The sequence below is a fragment of the Bos indicus genome, chromosome X (genome assembly GCF_029378745.1).
Source record: "Bos indicus isolate NIAB-ARS_2022 breed Sahiwal x Tharparkar chromosome X, NIAB-ARS_B.indTharparkar_mat_pri_1.0, whole genome shotgun sequence".
Classification (NCBI taxonomy): domain Eukaryota; kingdom Metazoa; phylum Chordata; class Mammalia; order Artiodactyla; family Bovidae; genus Bos; species Bos indicus.
In genome coordinates this window covers 80,555,671-80,577,607 of record NC_091789.1, presented here as the reverse complement: position 1 = coordinate 80,577,607, position 21,937 = coordinate 80,555,671, and the positions used below count along the sequence as shown (strand labels likewise).

The following is a 21,937-nucleotide window of genomic DNA, read 5'->3' as shown; positions in this document are numbered from 1 at the left end:
GGGGGATGGAATCTAGGGAAGGGAATTGGGGCACAAATGCTAGGAGTAAAAAAAAAAAAAACAGGAACAAAAAACAAAGGAGAAATTATAGAGAGTAGTCAAAAAGGGGTAAAATAAAGTCTAAGAAGTATCCACTAGATTTGGAAATTAGAAGGTCAATAGGTGACATTAGGGGGCTTCCCTGGTGGCGCAGCAATAAGGAATCCGCCTGCCAATGCAGGAGATGCAGGTTAGATCCCTGGGTGGGGACAATCCACTGGAGAAGGAAATGGCAATGCACTCCAGTATTCTTGCCTGGGAAATCCCATGGACAGAGGAGCCAGGTGGTTATAGTCTACGGGGGCGCAGAAGAATCAGACACAACTTAGCAACTAAACAATAAAAACAACAAAGTGACTTTGGAGGGGGAAATCTTAGTTAAGTAACAGTGTAGAAACCACACTGCATGGATTGAAAAATGATTCTGAAAATGATGAAATACAGATACCAAGTAGAGACTTGGCTCAGGGAAATAAGTTCAAGATTCTACAGGCAGAAGGGGAAAATGGCACTGAAGGAACATCCAGACTATGCACTCAGAAATAGTGGCTTAGAAGGAAGATAGTTGTCACTACACTAACCAAGAAATTACATCTTTAAAAAGGAAGAAAACAAAACAGATTTAAGTAGTTGAAACAATAAAAAGGTTATCAAAAATTTGTTTAATAAAAATAGGAAATAGGAAAGAACTTACACTTTATCCCCAATTTCCTCTGCCATTCGAAGAATTTCAAAGAGAAGTACCATTTTTCCAGAATGCTCTAAAACCTCAGCATCAGCATCTGTAACAAAATCTTTGTACCAGTCTGGAGCTGGACTGCTTGGATTAGAAGAGGAAGTAGCTTTACCTAAACAAAATAAATGAAACATAAATAAGTAGGCAAATAAGAGAAGAAACTGAAAGACTCCAGAGTGGGATTAAGAAAGAGATTAAGAGAAACAGATATAGACCAACCAACTCAGGGAGAGACTGTGAAAGAAAGAGACTGGTAGGGAGAGAGAGGAAAAAAGACAACCATAGGAAATAAAGAGCTCTACACTCCAAGAGAAAGACAAGAGGTGGGGGAGGTGAGGCACAGAGGACTCCAGGAAAAGGAAATAGAGAGACAGAGAATCAGACATATACAAAGGAACATAAAAACACACACATATGCACACAGACATGGGGGAGGGCCTCCAAATACAGAGTAAGCAAGAGACAGACCTTGAGAAAGTGCAAGTATGAGAAACAGAATCTGGGGTGGGGGGAGGGGTTCAGAAAGACAGAGACCCAAAGAAATTAAGTTCCCCAGGCCCTGAGACAGTATAATCCCAAAGCACACCCTAACAGACAGGGACCAGGAGAAAAAGACGGAGAGACCCAAAGAGAGAGGGAGAGAAGGGAAGAGAGACTGACTCAGAGATCAAGAGAGAAAAGATCTTAGGGGCAGGAAAACTTTCACTGTACTAGAATTCTGGAAAACTCAAACAAAGATTCTTCCCAGCATCATCATCTCATGTTAAATCATGTTGCTCTTTAAAAAAAGAGGAAAACATTATTTTGCTCTTATTTTCCCCATAAACGTTGACTATAAAAAGGTATGAGAAGCAAGTAACAAAATACCTATGAAAGATACACAGTTAAGTTTCAAATACAGAATGTACAGGTTTAACATATTTCTGTGCCTTCTCAGATGCCATTTAATGCAAAGTACTTTAAATTTTTGTATTGTTATAAAGTATTCTACATATTCAGAAAAGTATACATATAATAAAGAATAACAGTGTTCACACATTGCATCTTTGTCAAATTTTAAAACTTGTTAAATCTGCTTCTGATGCAGTTGAAGCATAATACAGCTCTTCTCTTATTTCCCACCCTTCTTTCTGAGAGATAAATAAAACCCTAAATTTTATATTTACTTTTTATGTGTATGTTTTTAAATTTTCACTAACGTACATCACCGAACTGTATATTATATTTCATGTTTTTAAACTACATGTAAATGGAACATATGTATAATTATATATGTATAGTTGTACTTTGGCCACCTGATGTGAAGAACTGACTCACTGGAAAAGATACTTTCCTGATGCTGGGAAAGATTGAAGGCAGGAACAGAAGGGGATGACAGAGGATGAGATGGTTAGATGGCATCACCGACTTGACCGACATGAGTTTGAGTAAACTCTTGGAGCTGGTGATAGACAGGGAGGCCTGGCGTGCTGCAGACTATGGGGTCGAAAAGAATCAGACACAACTGAGCGACTGAACTGAACAGATACATACTTTTATACTGAATATATTTTTTCACTGAATATAGTTTTCATTTTCCATTCAAAGTGAGACTGATTCAATAATTCTGCCATATATGGTATTCTACTACATCACTATACTGTAATTTTTTAGTTCTCCTGATCACAGACATTTAGTTTCTTTTTCATTTTTTGGATACTATGAAATAACTGCATTAAACCAGTTGGTATTCTATTTTTCTAGAATGTATATATCTCATATAAGTTTAAAATATTCTGGTATAAAGTTATGCTAATGATTTATAAAATATCACATTAAACATTCCTACTTTATAAATTGTTTACTATCTCAGGTTCTTGACATTCTGATCATGCTGTTTGATTTTTGTGTTAACTTTGTCAGGTTAACTAATAATTTTTGTTGCTAACTTTTCCTAATGTTGATTGTTTCTTCAGGCATTCTATAACTTTTTACTGTCATGTCACTTATAATGTAGCTGGAATATGTGAGAATCGTTGGTAGCCTGGGTTCAATTCAGTCAGTTCACTCGCTTAGTCATGTCCAACTCTTTGTGACACCATGGACTGCAGCATGCCAGGCTATCCTGTCCATCACCAACTCCTGGAGCTTGCTCAAACTTATGTCCATCAAGTTGGTGATGCTATCCAAACATCTTGTCCTCTGTCATCCCCTTCTCCCACCTTCAATCTTTCTCAGCATCAGGAACTTTTCCAGTGATACAGTTCTTCATATCAGGTGGCCAAAGTATTGGAGCTTCAGGTTCAGCATTAGTCCTTCCAATGAATATTCAGGGCTGATTTCCTTTAGGATTGACTGGTTTGATCCCCTTGCAGTCCAAGGGACTCTCAAGAGGCTTCTCCAACACCACAGTTCAAAAGCATCAATTCTTCAGCACTCAACTTTCTTTATGCTCCAACTCTCATATCCATAAATGACTACAGGAAGGACCATAGCTTTGACTAGACAGACCTTGGTTGGCAAAGTAATGTCTCTGCTTTTTAACATGCTGTCTACATTTGGCATAGCTTTCCTTCCAAGGAGCAAGCATCTTTTAATTTCACGGCTGCAGTCACCATCTGCAGTAATTTTGGAGCCCAAGAAAACAGTCTGTCACTGTTTCCATTGTTTCCCTATTTGCCATGAAGTGATGGGACCAGAAGGCATGATCTTCGTTTTTTTAATGTTGAATTTTAAGCCACCTTGTTCTACTCTCCTCTTTCACTTTCAAGAGGCTCTTCAGTTCCTCTTTGGTTTCTACCATAAGGGTGGCGTCATCTGCACATCTGAGGTTATTGATATTTCTGTGGGCAATCTTGATTCCAGCTTGTACTTCATCCACAGCATTTTGCATGATGTATTCTGCATATAAGTTAAATAAGCAAGGTAATATACACCCTTGATGTACTCCTTTCCCAATTTGGAAACAGTCTGTTATTCCATGTTTCTAACTGCTGCTTCTTGGCCAGCATACAGATTTCATAGGAGGCAGGTAAGGTCAATATTCCCATCTCTTTAAGAATTTTCCACAGTTTGTTCTTATCCACAGAGTCAAAGGCTTTGGTGTAGTCAATAAAGCAGAAATAGATGTTTTTCTGGAACTCCTTTACCTTTTCTATGATCGAGCGGATGTTGGCAATTTGATCTCTGGTTCCTCTGCCTCTTCTAAATCTAGCTTGAACATCTGGAAGTTCTACGTTCACGTACTGTTGAAGCTTCACTTGGAGAATTTTGAGCATTACTTTGCTAGTGTGTGAGATGAGGGCAATTGTGCAGTAGTCTGAACATACTTTCACATTGCCTTTCTTTGGGACTGGAATGAAAACCGACCTTTTCCAGTTGGCTGATAGCAAGATGGCAGAGTAGAAGGATAGGTGCTCATCTTTTTCTGCAAGAACTCCAAAACTGCAGTTCAGTGCTGAACAATCAATGACAGGAGAATGTCGGACCCCACCAAAAAAAAGATACCCCACATCCAAGCAGAAAGGAGAAGCCCCAACAAGATGGTAGGAGAGGTGAAATCACGTTTCGAATCAGACCCCACAGACGCTAGAGATGCTTGAAGGGCTCAAACAAAACCTCGAGTGCACCAGGACCCAGAGGTCCCTCAGAGACTGAGTAAGACCTGCCTTTGAGTGTCTCCTGTGGAGGCACGGGTCAACAGTGGCCTGCTGTAGGGACAGGGGCTCTGGATGCAGCAGACCGGAGTCACGCAGCATGTGGCTAAGCCCTCTAGGAGGAGGTCGCCACTAGCCCCACCATACAGCTCTGAGCAAAGGACACACAAACTTCAGAACAATTATACCAAAGAAATTCTCCCACTATTAACAAAGTTCTACGACCCACAAGAGATTTCCCAACCTGGAGATCTTGCAAAGGGACCAAGAACCCCCAGGGAATTTGACTTTACAGGCCAGTGGGAAACTGAGCCAGGCTTGCCTGTGAGTGGAGGCAGGAGTCAACAGTTTGGCCTCAGGCCAAACAACAGGGAGGGAACACAGCTATGCCCATCAACAGCAAATTCAGTTCAGTTCAGTTGCTCAGTCGTGTCCAACTCTTTGCAACCCCATGAATCACAGCACGTCAGGCCTCTGTGTCCGTCACCAACTCCTGGAGTTCACTCAGACTCACATCCATCGAGTCAGTGATGCCATCCAGCCATCTCATCCTCTGTCGTCCCCTTCTCCTCCTGCCCCCAATCCCTCCCAGCATCAGAGTCTTTTCCAATGAGTCAACTCTTAGCATGAGGTGGCCAAAGTACTGGAGTTTCAGCTTTAGCATCATTCCTTCCAAAGAACACCCAGGGCTGATCTCCTTCAGAATGGACTGGTTGGATCTCCTTGCAGTCCAAGGGACTCTCAAGAGTCTTCTCCAACACCACAGTTCAGAAGCATCAATTCTTTGGCGCTCAGCCTTCTTCACAGTCCAATTCTCACATCCATACATGACCACAGGAAAAACCATAGCCTTGGCTAGGTGGACCTTTGTTGGTAAAGTAATGTCTCTGCTTTTCAATATGCTATCTAGGTTGGTCATAACTTTCGTTCCAAGAAGTAAGCGTCTTTTAATTTCATGGCTGCAGTCACCATCTGCAGTGATTTTGGAGCCCCGAAAAATAAAGTCTGACACTGTTTCCACTGTTTCCCCATCTATTTCCCATGAAGAGATGGGACCGGATACCATGATCTTTGTTTTCTGAATGTTGAGTCTTAAGCCAACTTTTTCACTCTCCTCTTTCACCTTCATCAAGAGGCTCTCACATTCATACATGACTAATGGAAAAACCATAGCTTTAACTATACAGACCTTTGTTGGCAAAGTAATGTCTTTGCCCTTTAATAAGGTAAGTTTGTCACAGGTTTTCTTCCAAGAAGTGTCTTAATTTCATGGCTGCAGTCACCATCTGCAGTGATCTTGGAACCCAAGAGAATAAAATCTGTCACTGTTTCCACTGCTTCCCCATCTATTGGCCATGCAGTGATGAGACTGGATGTCATGATCTTAGTTTTCTGAATGCTGAGTTTTAAGCCAGCCTTTTCACTCTTTTCTTTCACCTTCTTCAAAAGGCTCTTTAGTTCCTCTTCTCTTTCTGCCATAAGAGTGCTGTCATCTGCAAATATGAGGTTATTGATATTTTTCCCAACAATCTTGATGCCAGCTTGTGCTTCATCCAGCCTGGCATTTCTTATGATGTACTCTGCATATAAGTTAAATAAGCAAGGTGACAATATACAGCCTTGATGTACTCCTTTCCCAATTAGGAACCAATCTGTTGTTCCATGTCTGGTTCTAACTGTTGCTTCTTGACCTGCATATAGGTTTCTCAGGAGGAAGGTCAGGTGGTCTGGTATTCCCATCTCTTTAAGAATTTTCCACAGTTTGTTGTGATCCACAGAGTCAAAGGCCTTAGAGTAGTCAATGAAGCAGAAGTAGATGCTTTTCTGGAATTCTCTTACTTCTGTGATCCAAAGGATGTTGGCAATTTCATCTCTATTCCTCTGTCTTTTCTAAATCCAGCTTGTACATCTGGAAGTTCTCAGTTCATATACTGTTGAAGCCTAGCTTGGAGGATTTTGAGCATTATCTTGCAAGCATGTGAAATGAATACAATTGTGCAGTAGTTTGAACATTCTTTGGCATTCCCATTACTTTTACAGACCTCATTATGCATTTATATTTAAACCACAATAAACTACTACCTAATGTGTCACATATTTAATATGATTCTATGCCTTGAGTATCTTATACTATATTCCTCCCTCTTTTCTTGACAAACTTCCATGTATATTTTACTGTCCTTCAAGCATCAACAAAACTTTCATCTTAGAACAGCCTTCTTAAGAGAATGACCCTTGTCTATCATCTGGGAACTTGAATGGTAAACAGTCCCCTGTACTAACGTAAAATTTTCCCTGAAAACGAAGGGACCATTGGCCCTAGGCTTCTAGAAAAAAAATACCTATTTTTGTTTCAGGAGTCTGATATTTGCTAAAAGCCAGGCAGACACTGCTATTGTCACCAGTCCCCATTAAAAATCCTTGGGTACTTAGCTTTTAATGATCTCCTCTGGTAGACAACACTTCACACATACTGCCATAAAATGTTACTGCAGAAATTAGTACATCCAGTGTGACTCCACTAGAAGAAGACTCTTGGAAGATTATGCCTGTTTTCCTCTGGACTTTGATCCATATATGCCTTTTCCCTTTCCTGATTTTGCTTTACACCCTTTTGCTGTAATAAACCATAGTTTTGAATATGAGTATCTGCTAAGTCCTGTGAGTTACCAAACCTGGGGGTGGTTTGGAAGACTCCTGACACATAGCTTATCAAGCATATGTTGACTAAAATTCCTTTCTACCATTAGTCAACTGGCAAATAATCAGTGCCTTTGGGAATTTTACATTTTGACAGATGTGCAAACAACTTCAGCAGTGGTTATCCAATTTAATAAAGGCAATTTATATATGGTAAAAGTGTCAACAATTAAATTAAAAAGCTGGTTTAAACGTGGCAGAAAATAAGAAGTCTCAAAACTTAGCACAGGTGAAAATTTTTGTGCAAAGACAACAGATTCATACTAATTTTAATTCTATTGGATATAATGACAATATTTAATCTCTAAAAATTAAAACTGGCCCCTGAAACATGGGATACTCCAGTTAATAATTATCCTGAATATATAATTAAAACCTACAAATAGATATTACATGTGGAATATTCTTAATAGATATTACATGTGGAATATTCTTATTTCATCATTGACATAGAATAATCATTCCTTCTGTTATAATTTTGTATTGTATAGGCATACATGACAATTAACAGTGAATTAATAAATCAAAGCCATTCCTAAATATCCACCCTGGATATCAAAAAAATGCTTACAAGGTATGGTACAAAGAAAATACAAACAAATAGAAAGCAAAACTTTTAACTCTAATTTCTTGAAGCAATACAAATATATATTTAAACACCATATCTGCAGCGAGATACACTATAGTTGTTTTTTTTCTTTAGAACTTCATTTTATACCAGAATTCTACTACACATGAATATTGGGAGAAGTCATTGGAAATGTAGATTATTGTTAAATGCAACTTAAAGAATACTCTCTCCATCCCGTTTTGGTAGCACAGGTGTTTCTATGCGTACTAAACTCAGTGGTTCTATTGGAAATGCAACATATTTGCCAGTCTAGTGAAGAACATTCCCCACCAGGCCAAGCATCCCTGAAAACCAGGCCCCTTTGCTTATTTTTTGATTCCTCGTATCAGTGTATTAGATATACATCACATATTTTTGATTCTAGAGAATGACTGAAAGAATTAGGCTATAAATTCACCTATCAATCAGCCATCATCATCATCTTCAAAGTGTATCCCAAAGTAAAAGACTACCAGAACTAAAGAATCGGAGATACCTTGTTACCATCTCCTAAAACTGAATCTCTTTCCTGACTCCATCCTCTTTTCAGGGTACCACTTCATCCCTTACTCTTCTTAGCTTTTTTTCTTTAATTAAAGAATAGTTGATTTACCATGCTATGTTAGTATCAGGTGTACAGCAAAGTGATTCAGATATATATATATATTCTTTTTCAGATTCTTTTCCCTTATAGTTTATTGTAAAATATTGAGTACAGTTCCCTGTGCCATACAATAGGTCCCTGTTAAATATCTATTTTATATATAGTAGTAAGTATATGTTGGAGAAGGCAATGGCACCCCACTCCAGTACTCTTGCCTGGAAAATCCCATAGACAGAAAAGCCTGGTAGGCTGCAGTCCATGAGGTAACTAAGAGTCGGACACGACTGAGCGACTTCACTTTGATTTTTTCACTTTCATGCATTGGAGAAGGAAATGGCAACCCACTCCACTATTCTTGCCTGGAGAATCCCAGAGACGGGGGGAGCCTGGTGGGCTGCCGGCTATGGGGTCGCACAGAGTCAGACACGACTGAAGCGAGTTAGCAGCAGCAGCAGTAAGTATATGTTAATCCCCAACTCCTAATTTACCCCCCTTTCTGTTTTGGTAACCACGAGTTTGTTTTATATGTCTGTAGGTCTATTTCTGTTTTGCGTATGTTTATTCGTATTATTTTTATTTTCTTAGTTTCCAGATATAAATTATATCAGATGGCATTTGTCTTTCTGACTTACTTCACTCAGTATGATAATCTCTAGGCCCACTCATGTTGCTGTAAATGGCATTATTTCATGAATTTTTATGGCTGAGTAATATTCCACTATATACATATATATGGGATTCCCTGGTGGCTCAGTGGTAAATAATCTGCTTGCCAATCCAGAAGATGCAGGTTTGATCCCTGGGTCAGGAAGATCCCCTGGAGAAGGAAATGGCAACCTACTCTGGTATTCTACCTTGCATGGAAATCCCAGGGACAGAGGAGCCTCGTGGGCTATGGTCCATGGGGTTGCAAAAGAGTCAAGAAGACTAAGCGACTAAACAACTAAACAACAACACACACATACACATACCACATCTTTATCCATTTATCAACATTTAGGTTGCTTTCATGTCTTGGCTATTGCAAATTGTGCCACAATGAACACTGAGGTGCACATATCTTTGCAAATTATGGTTTTTCTCCTGATATATGTGCAGAGCTGGGATTGTAAGATCATATGTTTTTAGTTTTTTATGGAACCTCCATCACCTCACACTGGTGAGAATGGGAATCATCAAAAAGTCTACAAATGATAAATGTTAGACAGGGTTTGAAAAAGAACCCTCCTATACTGCCGGTGGAAATGTAAATTAGTATAGCCACTATGGAGAACAGTAAGGATATTCCTTAAAAAGCTACATTGTAATCTTAGAAATAAAGGTGGGATATCATTAAAATATTATGTGTATAAATAACAGTACTAATAGAATGGTAAACTCTGTAAGTGTATTTTGTACATTGATATAACCAAGCTTCTTGAGCAGTACCAGACACATAGTAAGAATACAATCAACATTTGTTGAATGAATAAATGTGCTATGTGAATGTTAACATCATGATATTACATCATATACAAAGTATATACCCATACAATAAATTACAGACATTTTGCTTTTAATTGACTTATAATTAGCTTTTAGGTATACAACAGTGATTAAATGTTTTATACATTATGAAATGATAACTACAATAAGACTAGTTACCATCCATCACAGTACAAAGTTGCTATAATATTACTGACTATATTCCCTAGGTATACATTAAATCCATATGAATTACTCATTTTATAGCAGGAAGTTTGTATCTCTTTGTACCTCTTGATTCCCTTTACCTATTTCATCCACACCCTCACGACGTACCTCCCTCTGGAAATCACCAGTTTGCTCTAGATATCTATGAGTATTATGTTCTTAGTTTTGTTTGCTTATTAGTTTTGCTTTTTACATTCCACATATAAGTGAAATCACAGAGTATTTTTTTTTCTTTCTCTGACTTATTTCATTTGCCCTGTAGGTCTATTCATGTTGCGAAAATGACAAGATTTCACTTTTTATGGCTGAATAGTATCCCATCACACACACACAGACACACACATACCCCATCTTTATCCATTCATCAACTGATAGACACTTACGTGCTTCCATATCCTGGCTATTGCAAATAGTGCTGCAGTGAACATGGGCTACATATATATTTTTTTATTTAGTCTCTTTGTATTCCTCAGAAATGGAAATGCTAGATCTTGTGGTGGATGTTAGTTCTTTTAATTTTTTCAACAACCTTCATATTTTCATAATGGCTGCATCAATTTACATTCCCACCAGCACTGCACAACAGTTTCCTTTTCTCCACATATTCACCAACACTTGTTGTATCTTGATTTTGATAACAGCCATTCTGACAGGTGTGTGGTGGAATCTCACTGTGCTTTTGATTTGCATTCTGCTGATAATTTGTGATGTTGAGGGTCATTCCATGTTCTTGTCAACCGTCTATAGTTTTTCTTTGGAAAAACATCACTTCAGGTCCTCTGGCCAGTTTTTAATCAGTTTTTAATTGCTTTTTGATACTGAGTTGTATGACTTCTATATATACTGTGGATATCAACCCCTTATAGGGTATATCATATGCAATATGTTCTCCCATTCAGTAAGTTGCCTTGGATTTTGTTGGTGGTTTCTTCCACTGTAGAAAATCTTTTTTACTTTGATGTAGTCTCATTTCTTTAATTTCACTTCCATTGCCCTTGCCTAAGGAAACAGATCCAAAAAAAAATTTCTAAGACCCATGTCAAAGAGCCTACTGCCTATGCTTTCTTTCAAGAATTTTAAAATTTAAGGTCTTATTAAGTCTATAATCCATTTTGAGTTTATTTTTATATGTGATATAAGAAATTGGTCCAGTTTCACTCTTTTGCAGATAGCTGTCCAATTTTCCTAACAACATCTTTCCAAGAGACTATCTTTTCCCCACTGGATGTTCCTGTCCCCTTTGTTATAGATAATGGGATATAGAAGCTTGGTTGAGTTTTTTTCTGAATTCCCAATTGTGTTCTATTGATCTATGTCTTGGATTTTGTGCTACTACTATATTGTTTTGATTACTAAAGCTTTGTAGTATAATTTTAAGTCTGGAATCATGTTATCTTCAGCTTTGTAATTCTTCTCAAGATTGCTTTGGCTGTTTAGTACATTTCTGGTTCCATACAAATTTTAGGATTGTTCTAGTTCAGTCTAAAAATGCCATTGGGAATATTCCTCCCTTTGCAATTTTTGAAGAATTTGAGAAAGACAGATGTTAGCTCTTCTCTAAATGTTTGACAGAACTTCCCTGTGAAGCCATCTGGTCCTGGACTTCTGTTTGCTGGAAGATTTTTTATCACAATTTCAATTTCCCTGGTTCTGATTGGTCTTTTCATATTTTCTATTTCTTCCTGGTTCAGTCCTGAAAGACCAAGTTGTATCTTTCTAAATATTTGTCCATTTCTTCCAGGTTGCCAATTTTATAGGCATATATTTGCTTACAGTAGTCTCTTATGATGTTTTGTATTTCTGCAGTGTCAGTTATAACTTCTCCTTTTTCATTTCTAATTTTTATTGATTTTAGTCCTCTGCTTTTTTTTCTTGATGAGATTGGCTAATGGTTTATCAATTTTGTTTATCTTCTCAAAGAACCAGCCTTTAGTTTTATTGATCTTTGCCACTGTTTTCTTCATTTTTTCTTCATTTATTTCCACTCTGCTCTTTATGATTTCTTTCCTTCTACTAACTTTGGGGGCTTTTTGTTCTTATTTATCTAATTGCTTTGCATGTAAGTAGGTTGTTCATTTGAGATTCTTCTAGTTCCTTAAGGTAGGATTATAGTGCATAAACGTCCCTCTTAGAATTGCCTTTGCTGTGTCCCATACATTTGGTGTTGTCATGTTTTTGTTGTCATTTGTTGCTAGGTATTCTCTGATTTCCTGTTTGATTTCTTCAGTAATATCTTGGTTAGCTGGTAGCATATTATTTAGCCACCATGTGTTTGTGTTGTTTTTTTTCTTTTTCTTACAGTTTTTCGCCTGTAATTCATAACTAATTTCATAGCATTGTCATTGGAAAAGATGCTTGATACAACTTCAGTTTTCATACATTTACTGATACTTGATTTGTGACCCAAAATGTGATCTATCCTGGAGAATGTTCTGTGTGCACTTGAGAAGAAAGTGTATTTGGCTGCTTTTTGATGGAGTGTCCTATAAATATCAATTAAGTTCTAAATGCTCTACTGTCTCATTTAAGGCTTGTGTTTCCTTATAAACTGTCTGGATTATATGCCCACTGGTGTAAGTGTGGTGTTAAAGTTCCCCACCATTAATATGTTACTGTCGATTTCCCCTTTTATAGCTGTTAGCATTTGCCTTATGTAGAGAGGTGCTCCAATACTCCTAAACTCATTCTACGAGGCCACCATCAACCTGATAACAAAACCAGACAAAGATCACAAAAAATAGATGCAAAAATCCTCAACAAAATACTAGCCAACAGAATCAAACACATTAAAAGAATCACACATCACAATCAAGTAGGGTTTTCCCAAGGATGCAAGGATTCTTTGATACACAAATCAATCAATGCAATATACTATATTAACAAATTGAAATATAAAAACCATATAATAACCTGAATAGATGCAGAAAAAGTTACGGACAAAATTTAATATTCATTTCTGATTAAAACTCTCCAGAAAGTAGGCACAGAGTGAAGCTACTGCAACATAATAAAGCCCACATATGACAAACCCACTACAAACATTATTCTCAATGGTGAAAAACTGAAAGTATTTCCTCTAAGATCAAGAAGGTGATGAGGGTGTCAATACTTGCCCCTATTCTTCAACATAGTTTTGTAAGTTATAGACATACTAATCAGAGAAGAAAAATGAAAGGAATCCAAATTGGAAAAGAAGTAGTAAAACTGTCACTGTGTACAGATAACATACATGGAAAATCATAAAGATGCCACCAGAACATTACTAGAGGTAACCAATGAGTTATTAAAGTTGCAGGATACAAAATTAATACACAGAAATCTCTTACATTCCTATATACTAATAATGAAGGATGAGAAGGAGAAATTAAGGAAACAATCCCATTTACCATCACAACAAAAAGAATCAAGTACCTAGGAATAAACATACCTAAGGACTCAAAAGGCTTCCCTGGTGGCTCAGTTGGTAAAGAATCTACCTGCAATGTGGGAGACCAGGGTTCGATCCCTGGGCTGGTAAGATCCCCTGGAGGAAGGCGTGACAACCCACTCCAGTATTCTTGCCTGAAGAATCCCTATGGACAGAGGAGCCTGGCAGGCTACATACAGTCCATGGCGTCACAAAGAGTCAGACACAACTGAGTGACTAAGCACAGCACACACCACAGCAAGGAGGCAAAAGACTTGTATGCAAAAAATACAAGACACTGATGAAATCAAAGATGACACAAACAGATGGGAGAGATATACAATGTTCTTAGATTAGAAGAATCAATATTGTGAAAATTACTATACTACTCAAAGCAATCTACAGATTCAGTGAAGTCTCTATCAAATCACCAATGGCATTTTTCACATAATTCAAAATTTGTATGGAGACACAAAAGACCCCTAATAGACAAAGGAATCTTATGAAAGAAAAACAGAGCCAGAGAAATGAGGCTCCCTGACTTTAGACTATACTACAAAGTTACAGTAATCAAGGTATTACCATATTAGCACAAAAACAGAAATATAGATCAATGGAACAGAATAGAAAGCCCAAAAATAAATCCATGCACCTATGGTCACCTAATCTATGACAACACGGAGAAAACACAGTCTGTTCGGTAAGTGGTGCTGGGAAATCTGAACAGCTATGTGTAAAAGAATAAAACTGGAACACTCCCTAACAGCATACACAAAATGAATTAAAGATCTAAATGCAAAGCCACTATTAAAAACTTAGAAGAAAACATAGCCAGAAGAGTCTTTGACACAAATCATAGCAAGATTCTATCTCCTAAAGTAATGAAAATAAATAAATGGGACCTAATTAAACATAAAAGCATTTGCATAGGAAAGGAAACCAAAAACAAGATGAAAAGACAACCCTCATAATGGGAGAAAATATTTGCAAATGAATCAACTGAGAAAGGATTAATCTTAAAATATATACAAGTAGTCCATGCAGCTCAAAATAAAAAAAAACAAACGACCCAACCAACAAATGGGTGGAAGACCTAAGCAGACATTTCTCTAAAGAAAATACACAGATGGCCCACAAACATGTGAAAAGATGCTCAACATCACTCATTTTCAAGAAATGCAAATCACAACTACAATTTATATCACCCCACATTTCTCAGAATGGCTGGCATCAAAAAATCTACAAACAATAAATACTAGAGGACTTCCCTCATGGTCCAGTGGTTGAGAGTCAGCCTTCCAATGCAGGGCACACAGGCTCGATCCCTTGAGGTCCAGGAGGGTTGCACATGCTATGGGGCAACTAAGCCTGTAAACCATAATCAGTGAGCCTGTGCTCTAGAGCCTGCCAGCCAAAAATACTGGAGCCTGTGTTCCACAACAAAAGAAGCCACTGCTATGAGAAAACCACACACTGCAACTAGAAAGTAGCCCCTGCTTACCATAACTAGAGAAAGACCATGAGCAGCAACGAAGACCTAGTACAGCCAAAAATCAATCAATAAATCAATATATATAGTCATTAAAAAATAACAGAATCTACATTTTCTTTTTAAAAATTAAAAAATGAATGCTGTAGAGGGTGTGTAGAAAAGGCAACCCTCCTATACACTGTAGGTGGAAATGTAAATTGGTACAGAAACTACAGAGAACAGTATGTCAGTCACTCAGTTCAGTTCAGTTCAGTCACTCAGTTGTGTCTGACTCTTTGCGACCCCATGAACTGGAGCACGCCAGGCCTCCCTGTCCATCCCCAACTCCCGGAGTTTACCCAAACTCATGTCCATTGAGTCAGTGATGCCATCTAATCATCTCACCCTCTGTCGTCCACTTCTCCTCCTGCCTTCAATCTTTCCCAAATCAGGGTCTTTTCAAATGAGTCATCTCTTCTCATCAGGTGGCCAAAATATTGGAGTTTCAGCTTCAACATCAGTCCTTCCAATGAACACCAAGGACTGATCTCCTTTACGATGGACTGGTTGGATCTCCTTGCACTCCAAGGGACTCTCAAGAGTCTTCTCCAACACCACAGTTCAAAAGCATCAATTCTTCAGCGCTCAGCTTTCTTTACATTCCAACACTCAAATCAATACATGACTACTGGAAAAACCATAGCCTTGACTAGACAGACCTCTGTTGGCAAAGTAATGTCTCTGCTTTTTAATATGCTCTCTAGGTTGGTCATAACTTTCCTTACAAGGAGGAAGCGTCTTTTAATTTCATGGCTGCAATCACCATCTGCAGTGATTTTGGAGCCCCAAAAAATAAAGTCAGCCACTGTTTTACCATCTACTTGCCATGAAGTGATGGGATCGGATGCCATGATCTTAGTTTTCTGAATGTTGAGCTTTCAGCCAACTTTTTCACTCTCCTTTTTCACTTTCGTCAAGAGGCTCTTTAGTTCTTCTTCACTTTCTGCCATAAGGCTGGTGTCATCTGCCTATCTGAGGTTATTGATATTTCTCCCAGCAATCTTGATTCCAGCTTGTGCTTCTTCCAGCCCAGCATTTCTCATGCTGTATTCTGCATATAAGTTAAATAAGCACAGTGACAATATACAGCCTTTATGTACTCCTTTTCCTATCTGGAACCAGTCTGTTGTTCCATGTCCAGTTCTAATTGTTGCTTCCTGACCTGCATACAGGTTTCTCAAGGGGCAGGTCAGGTGGTCTGGTATTCCCATCTCTTTCAGGATTTTCCGCAGTTTATTGTGATCCACACAGTCAAAGGCTCTGGCATAGTCAATAAAGCAGAAATAGATGTTTTTCTGGAACTCTCTTGCTTTTTCAATGATCCAGTGGATGTTGGCAATTTGATCTCTGGTTCCTCTGCCTTTTCTAAAACCAGCCTGAACATCTAGAAGTTCACGGTTCACGTATTGTTGAAGCCTGGCTTGGAGAATTTTAAGAATTACTTTACAAAGTGTGAGATGAGTGCAACTGTGCAGTAGTTTGAGCATTCTTTGGAATTGCCATGAAAACTGACCTTTTCCAGGCCTGTGGCCACTGCTGAGTTTTCCAAATTTGCTGGCATATTGAGCGCAGCACTTTCATAGCATCATCTTCCAGGATTTGAAATAGCTCAACTGGAATTCCATCACCTCCACTAACTTTGTTCATAGTGATGGCTCTCAAATCCTACTTCTGGGGATATATCCAAAGAAAACTAGTTCAGAAAGATACATGCACCCCAATGCTCTTTGCAAAGGAGCATCTCCAAACTACACAAACAGCTCATAGAACTCAATATCAAAAAACAAACAATTCAAACAAAAAATAGGTGGAAGACATAAATAGCCATTTTCCCAAAGAAGAAATACATGTGTCCAATAGACATATGAAAAGATATTCAACACTGCTAATTATTAGAGAAATGCAGATCAAAATGACAATAAGGTACAACTTAACACCAGTCAGAACAGTCATCATCAAAAAATCTATAAACAGTAAATGCTGGAGACGATGGGAAGAAAAGGATCACCTCTTGCACTGTTGGTGGGAATGTAAACTGTTTCAGTCACTGTGGAGAACAGAATGGAGGTTCCTCAAAGAAAAAAAGTAAAATTACCATTTATTGTTGTTGTTGTTGTTGTTCTAAGTTGCTTCTAACTCTTTGTGACCCTATGGACTGTAGCCCACCAGGTTCCTCTGTCCATGGGATTCTCCAAGCAAGAATACTGGAGTTGGTTGTCATGCCTTCCTTCATAGGATCTTTTCAACCCAGCAATCAAACCCACAAATTCACCTGTGATACCATCTGTACCTGGACTTTTGTTTTTCAACTATAGGTTCAATATTCAATCTTTTCAACCCAGCGATCAAACCCACAAATTCACCTGTGATACCATCTGTAACTGGACTTTTGTTTTTCAACTATAGGTTCAATATTCAGATCTTCTATCTCTTCATGATTCAGTCTTAGAAGATTGTGCAATTCTAGAAATTTATCCATTTCTCCTAGGTTGTCTAATTTGTTGCCACACAATTTAGTACTCTCTCATTATTCTTTTTATTTTGTTGATGTTAGTTGTAACTTCTCTTTTCATTTCTAATTTTATTTGGGCTCTCATTTTTTATAGGTCTGGCTAAATGTTTGATTTTGTTTATCTTTTCAAAGAAACAACACTAAATTTCATTGAATTTTACTTTTTTAGTCTCAATTTCCATTCCTTCCACTCTAATCTTCATTATTTCATTCCTTCCACAAACACTGGGCTTTGCCTGTCCTTTTTCTTGTTCCTTTAAATGTACATTTACATAATTTATTTGACATTTTTCTTATTTCTTCTAGTAGGCCTGTACCACTATGAACTTTTCTCTTAGAATTGCTTTTGCTTCATCCCATAGATTTTGTAATGTTGTGTTTCCATTTCCATTTGTCTCAATGCATTTTTTAATTTCCTCTTTGGTTTCTTTGTTGATCCACTACTTGTTTAGTAGCATGTCTTTTAACCTCCATATGTTACTGTTTTTCTCTAGTTTTCTTCTATGTGACTTCTAGTTTCATACCACTGTGATCTAAAAAGATGCTTGATATGATTCCAATCTTCTTAAATTTATTAAGGCATGTTTTTTGACATAATATGTGATCTGTCCTGAGAAATATTCCATGTATATTTGAAAAAAATGTGTATTCTGCTGCTGTTGAATGAAATGATCTATATCGATTAAATACATCTTGCTGAATATGTCCTTTACCAATTTAGAGTCTAGATGGTCTATCCATTGAAGTAAGTAGAGTATTAAAGTCCTCTATTACTGTATTACTGTATATTTCTCCCTTTATTTCTATTAATATTTTCTTTATATATTTACATACTCCTATGTTGGGTATATGAATAATTATAAATGTTATATCCTCTTGTTGGATTGACCCCATTATCACAAAGGCATGCCCTTCCTTGTCTTTTCTTATAGTTTTTGTTTTAAAGTCTATTTTGTCTGATATAAGTATTACTATTCCAGCATTCTTTACTTTTCCATTTGGATGGAGTATCTTTTTTTTAATCTCTTCTTTTTTGGTTTATGTGTGTCTTCAAACCTGAGGAGTCTGCTACAGGCGGCATATAGATGGGTCATACTTTTTTATCCATTCAGCTACCCTATGTCTTTTGATTGAAGCATTTAGTCAATCTGCATTTAAAATAATTATGGCAGGCATGTAGTTATTGCCATTTTTGTACTTGTTTTCTGGTTATGTTTTCAGTTCTTCTCTGTTCCGGTCTTAATCTCTTTGTTTCTTCCCTTGTTTTTTGATGGATTTCTTTAGTTTCACATTTGGATTCTTTTATTTTTTGTGTATCCATTGTAGCTATTTTTGATTTGTGGTTACCATGAGGCAAAAGTTCCCACTCTGTGGTCATGCAGTGTCAGATGAGTATGAGCAGTTCTCCACTGGAGGCTGCCCCTACTTGTACTAAGTACATGGTGAAAAGCTATGTCAAAGATGGTTTCCACGTCCAAACACATCGCCCTTCTGCAACATCTGCATCAACAAGACAGTGTCCTGTGCCAAGGCTGACAAGCTCTAAGAAGGTATGTAGGGTGCCTTTGGAACACCCCAGGACACAGTGGCCACAGTACACATTGGTCAAGTCATCATGTCCATCAGCACCAAGCTAAAGAATAAGGAACAGACTGAGGCCCTACACAGGGCCAAGTTCTAGTTCTCTGGCCAACAGAAGATTCACCTGTCCAAAAGGTGAGGATTTACTAAGTTTAAAGTCAATGAATTTGAACAGATGGTGGCAGAAAAGCAACTCATCCCACTTGGCTGTGGGGTCAAATACATCATTAATTATGCCCCTCTGGACAAATGGCAGGTCACAGAATCACAACAGCCTTAGCGTTCTCCACTGCTTGTTCAAGCCCACCATTAAATCCTCCTTTCCAGTCTGTCAATCAATCAATCAAAAAAAAAAAAAAAGCACTCCATTTTCACTTGCCTGTCACGTTTTATTTTTTGTTGCTATATTTAATTTCTTTTTATTTTGTATATCCCATAACTATTTACTTATACCTGATATTCTTTTTACTACTTTTTCTTTGAACTTTCATACTAGCTTTTTAAAGTGACTGATCTAATTCCTTTAACATATTATTTTCTGTCACCAGTGATTTTTTTTCTTTCATATATTGTATTTCTAGCTGTGACCTTTTCCTTTACCCTTAACAGTGACCCTTTAATATTTCAGGCCATTTTACTGGTTATGAACTTCTTTAGAGTTGTTTGCTTGTCTGAAAAACTCCTTATCGCCCCCTTCAAGCCTCAATCATAACCTTGCTAAGTAGAGTATTCTTGATTATAAATTTTTATTCTTTCAGCACTTTAAATACATCCTGGCACTCCCCTCTGGACTGCAAAGTTTCTGCATTAAAATCAGCTTATAGGCTTATAGGAGTCCCCTTCTATGGATATATGATTAGCTGTTTTTCTCTTGTCTTTAAAGTTCTCTTTTTATCTTAAACTTTTGCCATTTTAAATATGATGTATGTTGGTATGGGAGTTCCCTTTGATTGATATATGATCAGCTGTTTTTCTCTTGTCTTTAAAATTCTCTTTTTTATCTTAACCTTTTTCCATTTTAAATATGATGGACCTTGGTATGAGTCTCTTTGGGTTCATCTTATTTGGGATCTCTGTTTCCTATACCTGGGTATCTGTTTCCTTCCCTAGGTATGGATATTTTCCACCATTATTTCTCAAGTAAGTTTTTTGTTACTTTCTTTCCTTCTGGGAACCACATAATGTGAATATGGTTGATGTTTCACAGATGGCTCATACACTCTCATTTTTTAAAAATCCTTCCCTTCTTATTGCTATTCTTAGGGGGGTAATTTCTACTATTTTATCTATCAGATTGCTTGTCCCTTTATATCATCTCATCTGCTTCTGATTCCATAAAGTGTAACTTTTTTAATTTCAGTTACAGTATTGAGCTCTGATTGATTCTTTCTTGTATTTTCTAAGTCTTTGTTAAAGCTTTCAGTGAGTTCCTCCAATCTTTTCCTGAGTTTGGTGAGCACCATTAGGACAGTTTCAAATCTTTTATCAGGTAAACTACTTATGTCTGTTTCACTGAGGTTTATTTTTTCCTGGGGTTTTATTTTGTTCTTTCATTTGGACCACATTCCTCTATCTCATTATTTTTATTTCCTTTACATTTCTATAAATTAAGAGAAACAACTACCTGTCCTAATCTTGAAGAGGCCTTGTATGGGAGCATTCCCTGTGTAGACCACTTGGGCCTAAAGGTTTTTGCGGCTGGCTGGGGCTGCAGTGGGCACCAACAGGGGTTAATCCCTGGGGAACAATATGCCCAATACTGCAGTGGTGGGACTAAAGAGCCTGAAGCAGGCCCAGTCCAGGGGCAGCCCCCTGCAAAGTACTGTGTATAAGGCTGCCTTAGAAGGATAGCTGGAGCTGGAGAGGACATGGTCCAGGAACAATCCCTGAAGAGTGCTGGGCTGTAGGCTACCTTGATGGGGCAGCTGAAGATAGAGCAGTCACAGGCCAGGAGGAGTCCTGGGGGGCAACTCCAGGCAATGGTGATCATCAGTGCCTCCAACCCAAGCCAGACCTCCAGCAGTTCCCTGTCATTTTGGCAGCAACTTCAGGGTTAGTAAACAGATTTCCTTTACATATACTCTAGGTGCCTTTAAAGTTTTTTCACTGTTTCCCAGAGTGAGTGTGTCTGCATTTGGATGCCTCAGCAATATATCTTTCTACTGTAGATCATCCTGAAAGAGGAGAGAGTCCCATGGATACTGTGTTTCTGACTTTCCTACTAGTTTCTATGTGGTTCTTCGATTGGTAGCACGAGCATATTGGGCCCTCAGATCTTCTTCAAGAAGAAGTGTACTCTATGTAGGTGTAGATCAGTGTGCTCAGGGGAGTAGGTAAAGACAGCGTCTTCCTGTGCCACCATATTCCTCAATCTACTTTATGTTTTCAAATATAAATGCTCACTGATAAAGCTTACTCTGAAAACAAGCGCATAAAACTCAGAAACATTGCATGTTCAGTTCCAGACCATCACAATAAAGCAAATAGACCAATAAAGTGAGTCACATGGCTTCATGGTTTCCCAGCACTTGTAAAAGTTATGTTTATATACTATGCTTGCTTGCTAAGTCACTTCAGTCGTGTCTGACTCTGTGCAAACCTATAGTTCATAGCCAAAAAGGCTCATCTATCTGTGGGATTCTCCACACAAGAATTCTAGAGTTAGTTGTCATGCCCTCCTCTAGGGGATCTTCCTGACTCAGGGATCGAACCTGCATCTCTTACGTCTCCTGCACTGGCAGATGGGTTCTTTACCACTAGCTCCACCTAGGAAGCCCTTATATACTATCCTCTAGTCTATAAGTATACAATACTATTATATCTTAAAAAAACAATGCACATACCTTAATTAAAAAGTAGTTATTGCTAAAAAATACTAAACTTCATCTCAC

At 37.9% G+C, this 21,937-nt stretch overlaps 1 protein-coding gene and 1 pseudogene across 7 annotated transcripts in view; one reads left to right on the top strand and one right to left on the bottom strand.

Annotated features, from left to right (window-relative positions):
• Positions 1 to 21,937, bottom strand: part of ATRX (ATRX chromatin remodeler) — a 285,985-nt gene that overhangs the window by 63,637 nt on the left and 200,411 nt on the right. For 6 of the 7 annotated variants that reach the window (XM_019955726.2, XM_019955722.2, XM_019955724.2 and 3 more), the window contains one exon: positions 734 to 887. In XM_019955726.2, coding sequence (XP_019811285.1) covers positions 734 to 887 — 154 coding nt within the window. Of the gene's footprint in view, positions 1 to 733; positions 888 to 924; positions 7,028 to 21,937 lie in introns of those variants that run through there. The other variant, XM_070784203.1, reaches the window with a different exon arrangement.
• On the top strand, positions 18,814 to 19,406 carry LOC139181187 (large ribosomal subunit protein uL16-like; annotated as a pseudogene).